This window comes from Xenopus laevis, chromosome 7L, assembly GCF_017654675.1.
Source record: "Xenopus laevis strain J_2021 chromosome 7L, Xenopus_laevis_v10.1, whole genome shotgun sequence".
Classification (NCBI taxonomy): domain Eukaryota; kingdom Metazoa; phylum Chordata; class Amphibia; order Anura; family Pipidae; genus Xenopus; species Xenopus laevis.
The window spans coordinates 61046567-61060006 of NC_054383.1; the positions used below are offsets into that span (position 1 = coordinate 61046567).

General features: G+C 45.2%; 1 protein-coding gene across 1 annotated transcript in view; it reads left to right on the forward strand.

Moving 5' to 3' along the window:
• The window catches only part of slc43a1.L (solute carrier family 43 member 1 L homeolog), a gene marked incomplete at its 5' end in the record, with an annotated part of 502690 nt that overhangs the window by 451556 nt on the left and 37694 nt on the right, over positions 1–13440 (forward strand). The window contains 1 exon segment of the mRNA NM_001094328.2: positions 1983–2056. Within this exon segment, the coding sequence (NP_001087797.1) occupies positions 1983–2056 (74 nt within the window).

The following is a 13440-nucleotide window of genomic DNA, read 5'->3' on the forward strand; positions in this document are numbered from 1 at the left end:
GGGAGGTGGAGGCATATGGATTTAAGGGTATGTCTTAATATGACTTAACTTTTTCACATATGAGGGATAAGTGATATCCCTGCAGTGAGCACGAAGCATTTATTTTTTTGGTGTGCTACAATTAATGTGGACATGGTCTTGTGGTTACATATGTGTGATTTAAAGTGGGTGTGGTTTAAAAGCAGGGAATGATTAAAGGAACAGTAACAGCAAAAAATGAAAGTGTTTTAAAGTAATGAAAATATCATGTACTGTTTCCATGCACTTTTAAAACTGATCTGTTTGCTTCAAAAACACTACTATAGTTCATATAAACAAGTTGCTGTGTAGCAATGGTGGGAATTGAAAAAAGACCATATGGCACAGGTTAAATAGTGGATAACAGATAACACCATTATGTCTACAGAGCTCTGTAACTTTAGCCGCTTGTTTATATAAACAATAGTAGTGTTTCTAAAGCAAACATACCAGTCTTACTAGTGCAGGACAACACTGCATTATACTGTATTTGTATTATTTTAAAACACTTAAATTTTTTGATGTCACTGTTCTGTTAACACTGGCCCTCCATCATGTAGGCCAGAAAAATTCTGGCCCTCGGTACAACAGAAGTTGGACAGCACTGATCTAGGATAACCCCAAGGCACTGGGCCTGGGAGACCGGGTGGAATTGCTAACTACGATAGGTACTTCTGGGATGTTACGGGTGTTAGTTGGGGGAAAGAGAACAATTTCCATTTTAGAGAAGTTTAATTTAGGGTAGCATTGTGACATCCAAGCAGAGATAGCAGACAGGCAGGAGGAGACCGAATGATGAGCTCTGGATTGAGATCAGGAGAGGAGAGATGGATCTGAGTATTGTCGGCATAAAGGTGGTATTGGAAACCATACAAGTTGATTCGTTTGCTGAGGGAGGAAGTATAGAGAAAAAATAATAAGGGGCCCAGGACAGAGCCTTGAGGAACCAAAAAGAGGTAGAGGAGAAGAAGATACACCTTTGTAGGAGACACTGAAGGAACGATTAGTGAGGTAAGAAGAGAACCAGGATAGAGCCGTGTCATGAAGGCCAAGCGAATAGAGGGATTGGAGGAGGAGAGGATGATTCACAGTGTCAAATGCAGACGAGAGATCAAGAAGTATTAGTAGTGAGAAGTGGTTGTTGGGTTTTTGTCATTCGTTAGTCGGGTTAGGGCAGTTTCAGTTGTTGCCTAAATCCAGATTGCAAGGGATCCAGCAGGTTACTGTCAGAGAGTAATGGCGTTAGTCGGTTGTAAACTAGCTATTCAAGTCGTTTAGAGATGAAAGGTATTTAAATTATAGTAGTGTTTCTGAAGCAAATACACTGGTTTTGCTTGTTTTAATGTTATAAAAGACTAGAAATTGTTATAGTAGCAATCAGAAGACTCATTTCATATAGTATATAGTTGCTTTTTGGCATTAGACTTTGGACAGGCAGGTGTTTGAATACATTTAAATATATAAAGAATGTTTGGGGAAATTGTAATTAGAGGAAATATGACCCCAATTAATACTCATTACCACACACTAAGGCAGGAAATATATCCTGAGCAATAATTATAAACTATATCACCAACTAGCCACACATAGGCCATCAAACACAATCTTTTAAATCCATACACACAGTGGTGACAAGCACTTGAAAGTGCTGTGCCCCTGCAAAGAAATCTTTGAAGGGGCCTGGCAGTGAAGTTCCTACTCCCTGCCCCTCCCAGCCTGCTCGCTACCTGTTTCTGGGAGGAGAAAGGCTGGGGAGGTCATCTGAACCCCAAGATCAAGGGTTCTGCTGTATATGTAGTTACATCACTGGTGGCATGCTCCTTCTGTTTCTGAATCCCTTGTTGTGTGTCTCCAACAGGCCACATAGGGAGTGCAGGCCCGGGTGCAATCTCACACCTGGTTGTTAAACTACTGAATATACTCTTCCTCTCCAATATTTATCTGTGTTACTTGTCTTTTGACAGTTTGCCACTTTCATGCTCCATACAATGGTCAGAGGTTTTATCCATTCAGCTTGTGGAGGATTGTACGCTGCAGTGTAAGTATTCAGTACATTCAGATCATTAGTGCATTTTCATAAAATTATCACTTTTGTACCCTGGTTCATCTTTGATGTCATTGTCATTGCTTACTTGGTTGAACTTTGGCTATTTTCAGACTGCTTTAAGCCAGTAATAGTATCAGTTTGCAAATGTATAGCTTCTGTTATCAACAATATTTTAACATTCTTAATGAACCACAGCACTTGATAATTTATCACACCATGATTATTTATTAAATATTATTGTATGTACTGTATTATTGTATTAATTTAAGTAGTCTATATTAAAGTTTGTGGCATACAAATCTTAAATATTGGAGGCAGTAATCTTGGCTTTGTGTGATAAGGCCGAAAAGAAAAATTTAATAATAAATTGCAAAAAGCTAAGATAATGCTTAAAGGAGAACTAAACCCTAAAAATGAATATGGTTAAAAATGCCATATTTTACATACTGAACGTATTGCACCAGCCTAAAGTTTCAGCATCTCAATAGCAGCAATGATCCAGGACTTCAAACTTGTTGCAGAGTGTCACAATCTTAGAAAGTGTTTGCAACACTTACATGCTCAGTGGCCTCTTAGCAGCTGTTGAGAAGCTAAGCTTAGGGGTTGTCATAAATGATCAAGCAGAAAATGAGGTTGGCCTGTCATTATAAGCTGATGCTACAAGACTGATTTTTAAATTTGGATGCTAATACTGTTTCTGTGCTGCCATGTAGTGGTTATCTGTATTAAGTACTAATCAGCCTTGTATTGTAACATTTATATGATATATATTCAATATATTGTGCATTGGTCCCTAAGCTCATTAAGTGACAGCAGCACAGAGCATGTGCAGTGAATCAGCAGAAAAGAAGATGGGGAGCTACTGGGGCATCTTCAAAGGCACAGATATTTACTGCTAAAGGGCTGTGGTTGCCTTGGGCTAGTACAGAATCCAAAAACATAATGTACATTATTTCTAGCCTACTTCTTTAGTTAAGCTTTAGTTCTGCTCCGCCGCCTCTTCTCCCCGCCGGTCTGGTCCTGTAGCTCGCCACCTGCGGAACCAATACTACCTTCCTCTTTGGTCTGGGTCCTTCCATCCTTTCTGCGGTCTCCAGCTCCCAATTGTCACAAAACCTCTTCAGCCGACGAATCCTTTTTCTGGCTGCATCCTTTCCTGATGCAAATACTGCAAATATAAGTAAGTCTGAGTTGCCTTAACTGTACATCCCCTTAAGAACCTTGCCAGACCAGCACGCCCCCCCTTGTCTCCTCCCCCCAGCCCCTCCTTTTCCCGCCACTGCAAGACCCTCCATTGTTCTTGGCTGGGGGAGGCTAAGGTACAAGGCTAGGCTACACCTGCTGGAAGGCGGGGGCCCCGCCTAATCCCATGTCGGCCCTAAATGGGCTACAATATTTCTAGCTATTTACTTTGTGGTGGTGGCTGACAATTGGCAAACAGTCTGTGAACAGGCATAAGGTCAGGAAAAGCATCAGACAAGCAGATGTCCAAATAATAAGAGTCAAAATCCAGGGAGTCAGAATATGTGGGAACAAGGGTAGGGAAGGAACAGACTCACACATGAACTGCACTGCCTCCTGTGGCTCAACATGGAGGAGCAGGACTGGATTACCCAGTAGGCACCCTAGGCACTTTGTCTAGGGACCACATAGTTATAGGGGCCCTGTCCTACCTCCTGTAATTAGTGCAAATTTGGATGCAAATGCTTTGCAACTGGATCATAGATCCAGTCACTTCACCTTAATTGTAACTCACAGATGCACACAGCTGTACATGCCGGCTTGTTCTGATGCCAACACTGCACAAGAAGTGACGTAAGGGAGGGGCAGGCCAAATAAAAATCACCGGCGCTGTCTGAGCACTAGCTCAAATGTAACCAGAGCATCACTTATTTTAGCTCTGGAGCTTCTACTCCACTGCCTGGGTTTGCATGTGCCTGCCTCCTCTCAGAGTTGCACCCTTGTACTGCTGATTTCCACCTTTAACCTTTCAATCTTGCTGCTCCTTGCATTTGGAATGCCATCCTTCAATACCTCCAGAACGAATCCTCCTTTACTACAAAGAATACCTCTTGGAGCACTTGCATAACACCAGAACTTGGAACTCGCATTTACATTGCAGTGTCACTCACTGTAACCTACAGCACTTAATACGCTCTTATTTGTGAGTAAAGGGTTACCCCCCACATAGATTGTTAGCTCTACGGGGCAGAGACCTCAATCCTCTTGTCTTTTTGACACTAAGCTACTGTATTTGTTATGTAAAGTGCTGTGTACATAATTATCACTATATAAATAAAAATATACATACACGTGATTTTATTCAAATGTATGTGTTGAGCTTTCTTAACATTCATCCTGATTTTGAGAGCATTTTTTAAGCATTATAAAGGAAATTGAGAGCCTTGCACTGGCTTTTGTCTAAGGCTAGGGCCAGATGATACGGATTCTGTGCTGGCCGGCTGCTCCCCTTCTCATTCCAGGCAGGGTGGATTTCGACGTGAAATACAAAATTGTTGCGTTTCAGCTATGAAATCCGCCTCATCTGCCTGCACCTGAACAAAGACAATGCTTCAGGGTGCAAGTTAAGTAGGAGCAGGGGAGAAGAGGGGTAGTTGGTTCTCAGCCTGTTTGGTTGCATTTTAACCATTTAAGCTTTGAAACAAAGTGTAGCTGCATGTTTGCTATTAAGAGTCTATGGCAGGGGTGCCCAGGACGTTGATCGCGGTCTACCAGTAGATCCCCATAATGTTCATGGTAGACTGTGACCGACCAGAGAGGAGGGGAGGTTAAAGATGAGGGCAGTGATCAGAGCCGGGCCAGGTGCCCTAGGCAACCTGGCGGGCGCCGGCTCAGTGCGTGCTCGACTGCGCATGCGCGATACTTCTCTCCAGCGCGCATGCGTGAAACTTCGCTCTAGGTTGGCTCTAGGACCTCTCCTCCATCCTGGCTCTGCCCCTCCCACTCCTCTCGAGCTGCTGCCATGCAAGTGTGAAAGCCAGATGAACAGGGCCTCCAGCATATGGGCTCAAGGTGCTGCCAGCTGTTGTGAGACGCATTGTTGGTATGCAATGTGTGGGAGGGGAAGAACGGGGACTAGAGCACATATTATAGATGCTGATAGAAGTGTATTCTTAGGCCTCTGTGCCAGGAGGTGAGCGGAAGGCCCAGGAGGGGGCAGCCCTCATCCTTCTCGGCTGCACAAACAGAACCTGTGCTATCCGACTCTTCCAGGTCACTGACCTGGCTTCTTGACGCTCACGGTCTCCTTCATCCTCTGTTCTGACACCCTGCTGCCCCAGAAATGTGTGATTTGCAGCTCCCTAGCAGATGAGCTATCGGGGTCAGGTCATACTTAGGCTAGGGCAGACACAACACAGCACTTGCCAGGGCCCGTGGGAGGACATGTTGTAGTTTGAGTTGTGCAGCAGTATTGTCCCATGCTATATTATTACTGTATTATACAGAGCCAACTGGGAGTAAAAAACAGCCCAGGCAAGCATGCAAACACACACAGACACCCCCACAGACATACACACACAGACATACACACACACAGACACACACACAGACATAAACAGACACACACATACACAGACACACACATACACAGACACACACATACACACAGATATACACAGACACACATACAGACATACACACAGAAACACACACACACAGACATACACACACACAGACATACACACACACAGACATACACACACACAGACATACACACACACACAGACATACACACACACAGACATATACACACACAGACATACACAGCTAAAGGGTAAGCATTGCAATAGTTGCAGTCAGTGGATACTACCCTGGAGAGTGTTTTATCATGCAGATGTCAGGCTCTTTGGAGACAATATAGGAAGAGCAGTTAGAACTGCTGTTTAGTGTACAGCTCACTGAACCCGTAGGGATGATTCAAGTGCAAGTTGAAGCGAAGTCGTAGTCTTAGAACAGGCAGATGGTCGATAGGCAGGCAGCAGACAAGACGTAGTGAGGGACAGGCCGAGGTCAAAAGGCAGGCAGAAGATTATCGAAATGGTAAACAGGCAGAAGTCAGTAGGCAAGCAGATGACAAGCGAAATCCAAAGTCAGGCCGAGGTCGGTAACGAGAGAAGCAAATCCAAAAGGCAAACAGGAACAAACAGGAACGAGTCCAAGCAAGGAAATAACCAAACACCGTTTGCTTTTGCTGAAGACTATTTAAAGGGACAGATTTGGCGCCAAACCTGACGCCACAGCGTGATTGACGCAGAGCATCAATTAGCGCGCTCGCGTCCGTTGAGACGCGCTCGCGTCCGTCGCGACGCGCGCGTGTCCGAATAAACGGACGCGCGCCCGCGCAAAGACGCGAACGTGGGCGCCAGACGCCGAAGATGCCCAGAAGCCTGCGCACCCCTGCGCCCCACATCGGACAGAGCACTAGATATATTTGGCACAGGTACCTTACAGCAGATTACAGTACATCACTATCCTCATTGATTTAAAAGGGATTACTCATCTTTAAATTAACCTTTTATTATAACCATTTTATGGCCTTGGGATACTTGTTCTTGTGCCGTACTGTAGATGGCCCACTATTTTTATCAAGGTAGATCTCCTGATGGGGCCAGGTGTCGAGAGTAGATCCCAAGGTAACAAAGTCTGGGCACCCCTGGTCTATGGAAATAGAATGCTGACACATTTTGAAAAAGCAAAAGAGAAATTCCTGTGTGCCAATCCACATTGCTCCGGTCCCAATGATGAAAATTTGCATGAATAAAAGGGAGGGAATGGGGACAATGAACGGCAGTGGGCCTAGGGGCGCTCACTATGTAAATCTGGCCCTTGTTGCTCCTAGTCAACAAAAATCCCAAAGGTGTGTGGAGGTAGAATAGAAACTGATATGGTGAGGGTAGAAATCTCCATGCAGTTGTAATGAAAGCCTAATAGAATGGGAAAGGAAATGAATGAATGAAATGAAACAAAAAGCAGGTAGAGCAGTGGAGAGTTATAATTACACATGATGAGTTAAGCATAAAATACACTTATAATAGCATAGTAATGACTAGTCAGCAGGATGAAAATGCCAGTCAAAGCCCTGAAAAGCTTTCATCAAAGCCCTGAAAGCTTTCATCTGAGGGACATAACTACCTAATTAGCATGCAGACTTGCCAGTGCACTGATCATTTTAAACACACAGTGGATACTGAGGAATCATACTCACCGGCTTCAGGCTTTGTTGTAACTAATCCATATCCATACCCATGGCCCTTTTTCCAACATGTAAGTCCAAAAAAGCGATCATTTAAGCAGAAGTTTTGTGCCTTCTCACAAAGAAGGCACAGACAAGAAGGAGGTTTCTTGATTTACAGAGACAGAAGTAATTGCGGAACTGTCAGAAACCCACTCCAGAATCAAGATTTGCAGATCTACTATTCTGTCTTCCCACTGTTAGGGAAATCGTGAGAAAAGGAGCAGAAGATAAGAAAAGTCTTTACATGAGGAAAAGGGACATTGAGTAAATGACCCCCCCTAGCCACAATGAAGTAGCCAGACTCATTAATCCTGTCATAGTAGGGACAATAGAGAAAGCAATTGACAAGTTACAAATTAAAATAAATGCAACATCTAAACATCTTATTAACCACGATAAGAAATTGGTTGAATTCAACTGTTTGTCAAATACAAGATGATACAATAGACTCTCAGCCTAAAGCTGGCCATAGATGGGCAGACTTTATCCCATTCTACAAAGATGAGTGAATCTGTCCTGTTTTGCTGAAAAAATTTATGAAAACACAAAAAAAAATTTTATCATTCCAAATGCATTAAAGTCAATGGAAGTTTTTCTTGTGGCAACTTTTTTTGTCTCTGGGACATTTTTGTCATTAAAGTCAATGGGCATTTTTCTTATGGCGACTTTTTGTCCAAATGCATTAAAGTTAATGGGCATTTTTTTATGGCAACTTTTTTGTCCAAATGCATTAAAGTCAATCGGCTTTTTCTATGGCGTCTTTTTTGTCCAAATGCATTAAAGTCAATGGGCGTTTTCTCATTCATCCAGTTCTCATTCATCCAGGTCATGGTGTATCTATAGAAATAAGTCAACTCAACTGGACTTGCTGTGTTTTTCTTGAATACATCATCCAACTGACTATCTCAATTCAGAATACATTGTACATAGGATCTTGCTTCGCTATATATCCTCTGGAATGTTTCTCCAATCAGCATAATCTGTTTATCATAATCCACAATGATGTCATTAAATTAGGTGTTGATTGTATTAGCAAGTGTAGGGATGTGAAAATCTTAGACACCCTTACACTTTACAGACAGGCACATCCCTAGTAATATGGACACCTCAGTGAGTCCTTATGGGGACCTTGTGCTTATGTAACCCCTGCAATTCACACAGTGTACACTAGTGGCACTGTGCCAGAGTATAAAAGGTTTAGGAACCATGTGCTCTGGGTCCATTGCTTTAGCCCAACCAAGCAGGCTGGAAGGGAATGGGTGATGCTGACCCTAGGCGCCTTGGCCCTAGTAATTAGACAGCTATACTCGTTTTATAGATCGCTCTAGGAGTGATAGAGAGGTTAATTAGTTGAGCAGCTCAAGGCTCCGCCGAGGAGATTAAAGGGATTAAGATCCCAGGGTATTACTGACCCAGAGTAAGGAACCAAGTGTTGAGATAGGGATGTCAGGAGTTCCCCTAGTCTGCCACTGGAAGATATCCTGAAAACCGGGCAATATCCATCACATGCTGTCAACTTACTCTCTGCTGTATATTCCCTAGCCTGTGGGGATTCAGCCTATACGTGCTGTGAGTATATGCTTCCTTTATGCTGCTGTGTATGTTCTATACTCCATTGAGGATCAATATGCTCAATGATCTATTTGCTATTGTTCAATAAATATTGTTCTTGGTTCAACTGTTAAAGAACTACTGGCGCCCATCATTGTGCTATCACATCAGGTTACAGTTACACTACACCCTTGCCTCCACCCCGCTGAGAGGGCTTACCCCTGAGAAAGAGAGCTCATCGGTGGTCTCAGCCCACCAAGGAAAGTAGAGTAAACGGCCCTAGCACAAGTCAGTTTACTATAGCGCTACATTTTGGCGCCTGGTACGTGGGGCTCGAAAAGGGTTTAACTGTAACATCACACACGGCCTAGTGTGACAGGCACTGCGTGTGCGGACTCAGTAGGAAAAAGGCACCTAGGCGGGGAAAGTCTGTAGTTCTTATTCCCCGAGCGGTGTGCCTACTGATTATAGTGTGAGCGTGTATCCCTCACGTAGTTTGGTCACAGCAAAAGCATAATGGCTCCCCTGTCTGAAGCAGCCTTGTGGGACTGGTCCTTAGAAATGGGAGCGGATCCTGGCTACACGTTTGTAGTGGATAATGTCCCAGAGGGGTGCCCTATAGATGTTGTGAATCATTCCTTAAGGAGCAACCCCATATTTAATGCTTTTGAATATGTTGCACAAGAACCGTCTGATGAGAGAGGATTTGTCCGGGTCTTGTATTGGGTCCCTGCCGAACCTAGCAGTGATACATGGCCTTCCAAGGTGTACCCTATGGGATTCTCTGCAGAGGGGTGTCCGTGCCGGTATCAGAGCCTGCCTAAGTCTGCCCAGCCTGTATGCAGTCCCCCTCCTCTATCATTGCTTAATTTGACCTCTGAGTGTGAGGATCCGATGATCTTACTATAGCTTCAGCCTATGGGAAGAGAACAAGGGCTGTAGCATCAAGGACTCAGAGTACGCTGAAATTAAAATGTCTACCCCTGGGCTAAATCCATTCCTAGCTGCTGATGCCATAGACTTTAATGACTTTTTGCTAGCTGAGGAACCTGTTTGTTTGGCCCTGGGAACAGAACCATTGGTGGACAGTTGCCCTGCGACACCACCACCTTCACCGTCACCTATACCACCTCGTGTAGGAAAAGTTGCTGTGAAGGAATTTTGTGTTGCGCAACCTCCAGAGCCAACCACACACCTACTGTATCTGACTCAGCCGAGTCTAACAGCATGGAAACCAAACTCAATATGGCAGCGGTACTATCCTCCAGGGCGCCCTGCATGGGTTAAGAAGGGAAACGCGCGAAAAAGTAGAAAAGGGCGTACCAGATTATCTCAAGGGGGTGTTACCCAAGCTATGGCGCGACGTCCCACCCTGGAGGATAGTACCGCTGCCATATTGAGTTTGGTTTCCATGCTGTTAGACTCGGCTGAGTCAGATAGGTGTGTGGACAAACCAATTGCTGAGTGCGTTGCCGAACCGGTTGTTGAGCCTGCGGCTGAATTTGTTATTGAACCGGAGGTTCCGGAGCCTACTATGGGGCCTTTGCCCTGTGATACTACCCGGGTGGAGCCCGAGCGGCAGTATGTGTATCAGGGTACCTTTACCCCGAGCGAAAGGGGAATGATGATTCCGTCCTGTGGCGTGTGTGATATGGAAGCGCCCAACGCCTTGGAGGACCCGGATGGCGTGTGTTCGCAATGCGAGGCCCGCTTATGGATGGGACCATTCAACCGGGCTGATCAACCTCCATTGGTGGAGAAGATACGGGACAAGGTGAGCGGCAAAACTATTCTTGTCTACCAAGAGATAGAGGAGGCCCCGGGGGTGTCCCAGAGAAGGTCCCAGAGCCCGCGCTAGAGCCGGCCTTTGTACCCGTACCCGAAGCCGTACTAGATAAGTCACCTAGTGAGTCTTCGCTGAATTCAGATTGTGCCTCCCTAATCGAAGTGGTTCCGCTTGAGGGAAATGTGCCCGTGACCGCGGCTGCGGTCAGTGAAAACACTCCGTCTGGCTGGACGGCAGATGTGTGCTCCACTACCCCTCCGTTGAAGCCTGAGGGCTTGTGTGATGTTTTGATGGCCATGATGCCCACACCTTTGGTTGTGTATACCGCAGTGTTGGATGCACCAGGGGGAGAAGTGTGTACCCCTTCTGCTATAGGGGCCCCCATTTGTTGTGTGCCTGTACCAGAACCGCTACCAGAAGACTGTCTGGAAAGGGCGTGGCATGCACCTGAAGTTGATGTGGCTTGCAGGCCTGACGCTGTTTCTATATCCTCGGAGGAGGAATACTTGCAGCATGTTTCTAATTCTGGAACAGAGAACCCGCTGGTTGAATCTCAAGTTTCCAAAACTCCTATGGTTGTTCCAGGAGCTGCCGCTCCTCATGTGAGGTCTAATTCTTCTGAGTCAAAGACTTCATCCCGCAGAGTGTTGCTCAGTGATTCGAAGCCTTGTGGGGATTTGACTGTCACTATCTATACAGCTCTTGCTGTTCCTACTCCAACTCCAGTCATAGGCCATGACGTGGACTGGAGAAAGTTTTCCTTTAACCGATTGGGGCCGATTGCACCCATAGCACCTTCCATTCGAGACCCTCCAATATTGGAGGATGATGAGGATCTACTGGATAAGTTGATGTCATCAAGTGTGAACAGTGCTGATGAATCCATACTGGAAGTTCCTGCACAGATTCGGTGCTAAAGTAAAAGGTCTGTGGTGAGTGAGCCAACCAATCCTGTATGCCCCAAAGTGATTGTGCCTCAAACTCCTAGCGAGCCAGGAGAGAGCACGCAGATGGCTGAGCTGTACCACTATGAGTGGGGAAAGATATCCCTGGAGAGGGAAAAGAATTTGCTGGCTGCTATCCCCAAGCCTAAGGATGACAATCCCTTAGGACCTGTTCCAGGATGGGAAGAATATGAGGAGACTCCAGAAGCTGAGCATGGTCCAGGTCCTCCTACAGAAGTGCCTCGCAGCTTCATTGCTCCTCCTATCATAGGCCCTGAGGAGGAAAAAGATTTCTGGGTGCTGCCAGGACGGGCAGATCCGAATGTGTTTACTTCTGTCTCCAGAGTGCAGAGAGTAATCAACTTCCATGTCCATCGAACCTGGGGTTACTTCATGCCCTATGCTCCTCTGTGGGTGTACGAAAAGGTGGCTGCATCTTATGAGAATTGGCTGATCGACGAGATCCTACGGAAGGAGAAGATGCACCACAGTTGCCTCACAAACCCCGACAAGGTGAGGCGTGAGCAAGATTGGCAATACCTACCTTGTGGAAAGTACAACCCCACCAAGTATTTCAACCTAGAAGTCTATTTGGGAGATGGACAATGGGTGGACAAACCCCATCCCAAGTACTACATCCCTTACGAAGACACCAAGGCCAGGTTTCTTCATATGATCTGAGTTTACTGGTGGGTGGTGGTTTGTTTTTCCACTGATGATGCTCCATTGGGAGTGTGTCTGGTTACATTTTTCCTGTCCCTCCAAAGTGATTGAACTTTCTTCAGGGAAGGATTTTTCTTCTTTTACTCCTCTTGGAGTTAGGTCCAAGGACTGTTTAGTTAACACCTGCCCGTTGGTAGGTTCCTCCAATTTTTCCCTTTTACCCTCCTAAGTGCATTTGAAAAAAGGACAGTGGGATTCGACTATTTGATGGACTAGAATACTGATGTGTTTGAAATGCAGTATTTCTAACTTGTACCTTCTTTTGCAGGTGTTTACTGACAAAGTTTACCTGCCCATGAATGAAACTGTTGCTATTAATATGTTTCTTTTCAGCTATGCCATTGTACCTGGGTTACTCAGGAGAGTTACCCCGAAGAGGTTATAAGGTAATGGTATAGAAATGCAATACATATAGCTAAGTGCAATGTATTTTTGGTCTGAAAAGGTTTCTTGCCTTAACTGCTATATTTTCAGTATTTGCTCTTTGAAAGGTTCCTTGCCGGGACGGAAGGAATTCACCAGGGGGAGAATGTAGATATGTGAAAATCTTAGACACCCTTACACTTTACAGACAGGCACATCCCTAGTAATATGGACACCTCAGTGGGTCCTTATGGGGACCTTGTGATTATGTAACCCCTGCAATTCACACAGTGTACACTAGTGGCACTGTGCCAGAGTATAAAAGGTTTAGGAACCATGTGCTCTGGGTCCATTGCTTTAGCCCAACCAAGCAGGCTGGAAGGGAATGGGTGATGCTGACCCTAGGTGCCTTGGCCCTAGTAATTAGACAGCTATACTCGTTTTATAGATCGCTCTAGGAGTGATAGAGAGGTTAATTAGTTGAGCAGCTCAAGGCTCCGCCGAGGAGATTAGAGGGATTAAGATCCCAGGGTATAACTGACCCAGAGTAAGGAACCAAGTGTTGAGATAGGGATGTCAGGAGTTCCCCATGTCTGCCACTGGAAGATATCCTGAAAACCGGGCAATACCCATCACATGCTGTCAACTTACTCTCTGCTGTATATTCCCTAGCCTGTGGGGATTCAGCCTATACGTGCTGTGAGTATATGCTTCCTTTATGCTGCTGTGTATGTTCTATACTCCATTGTGG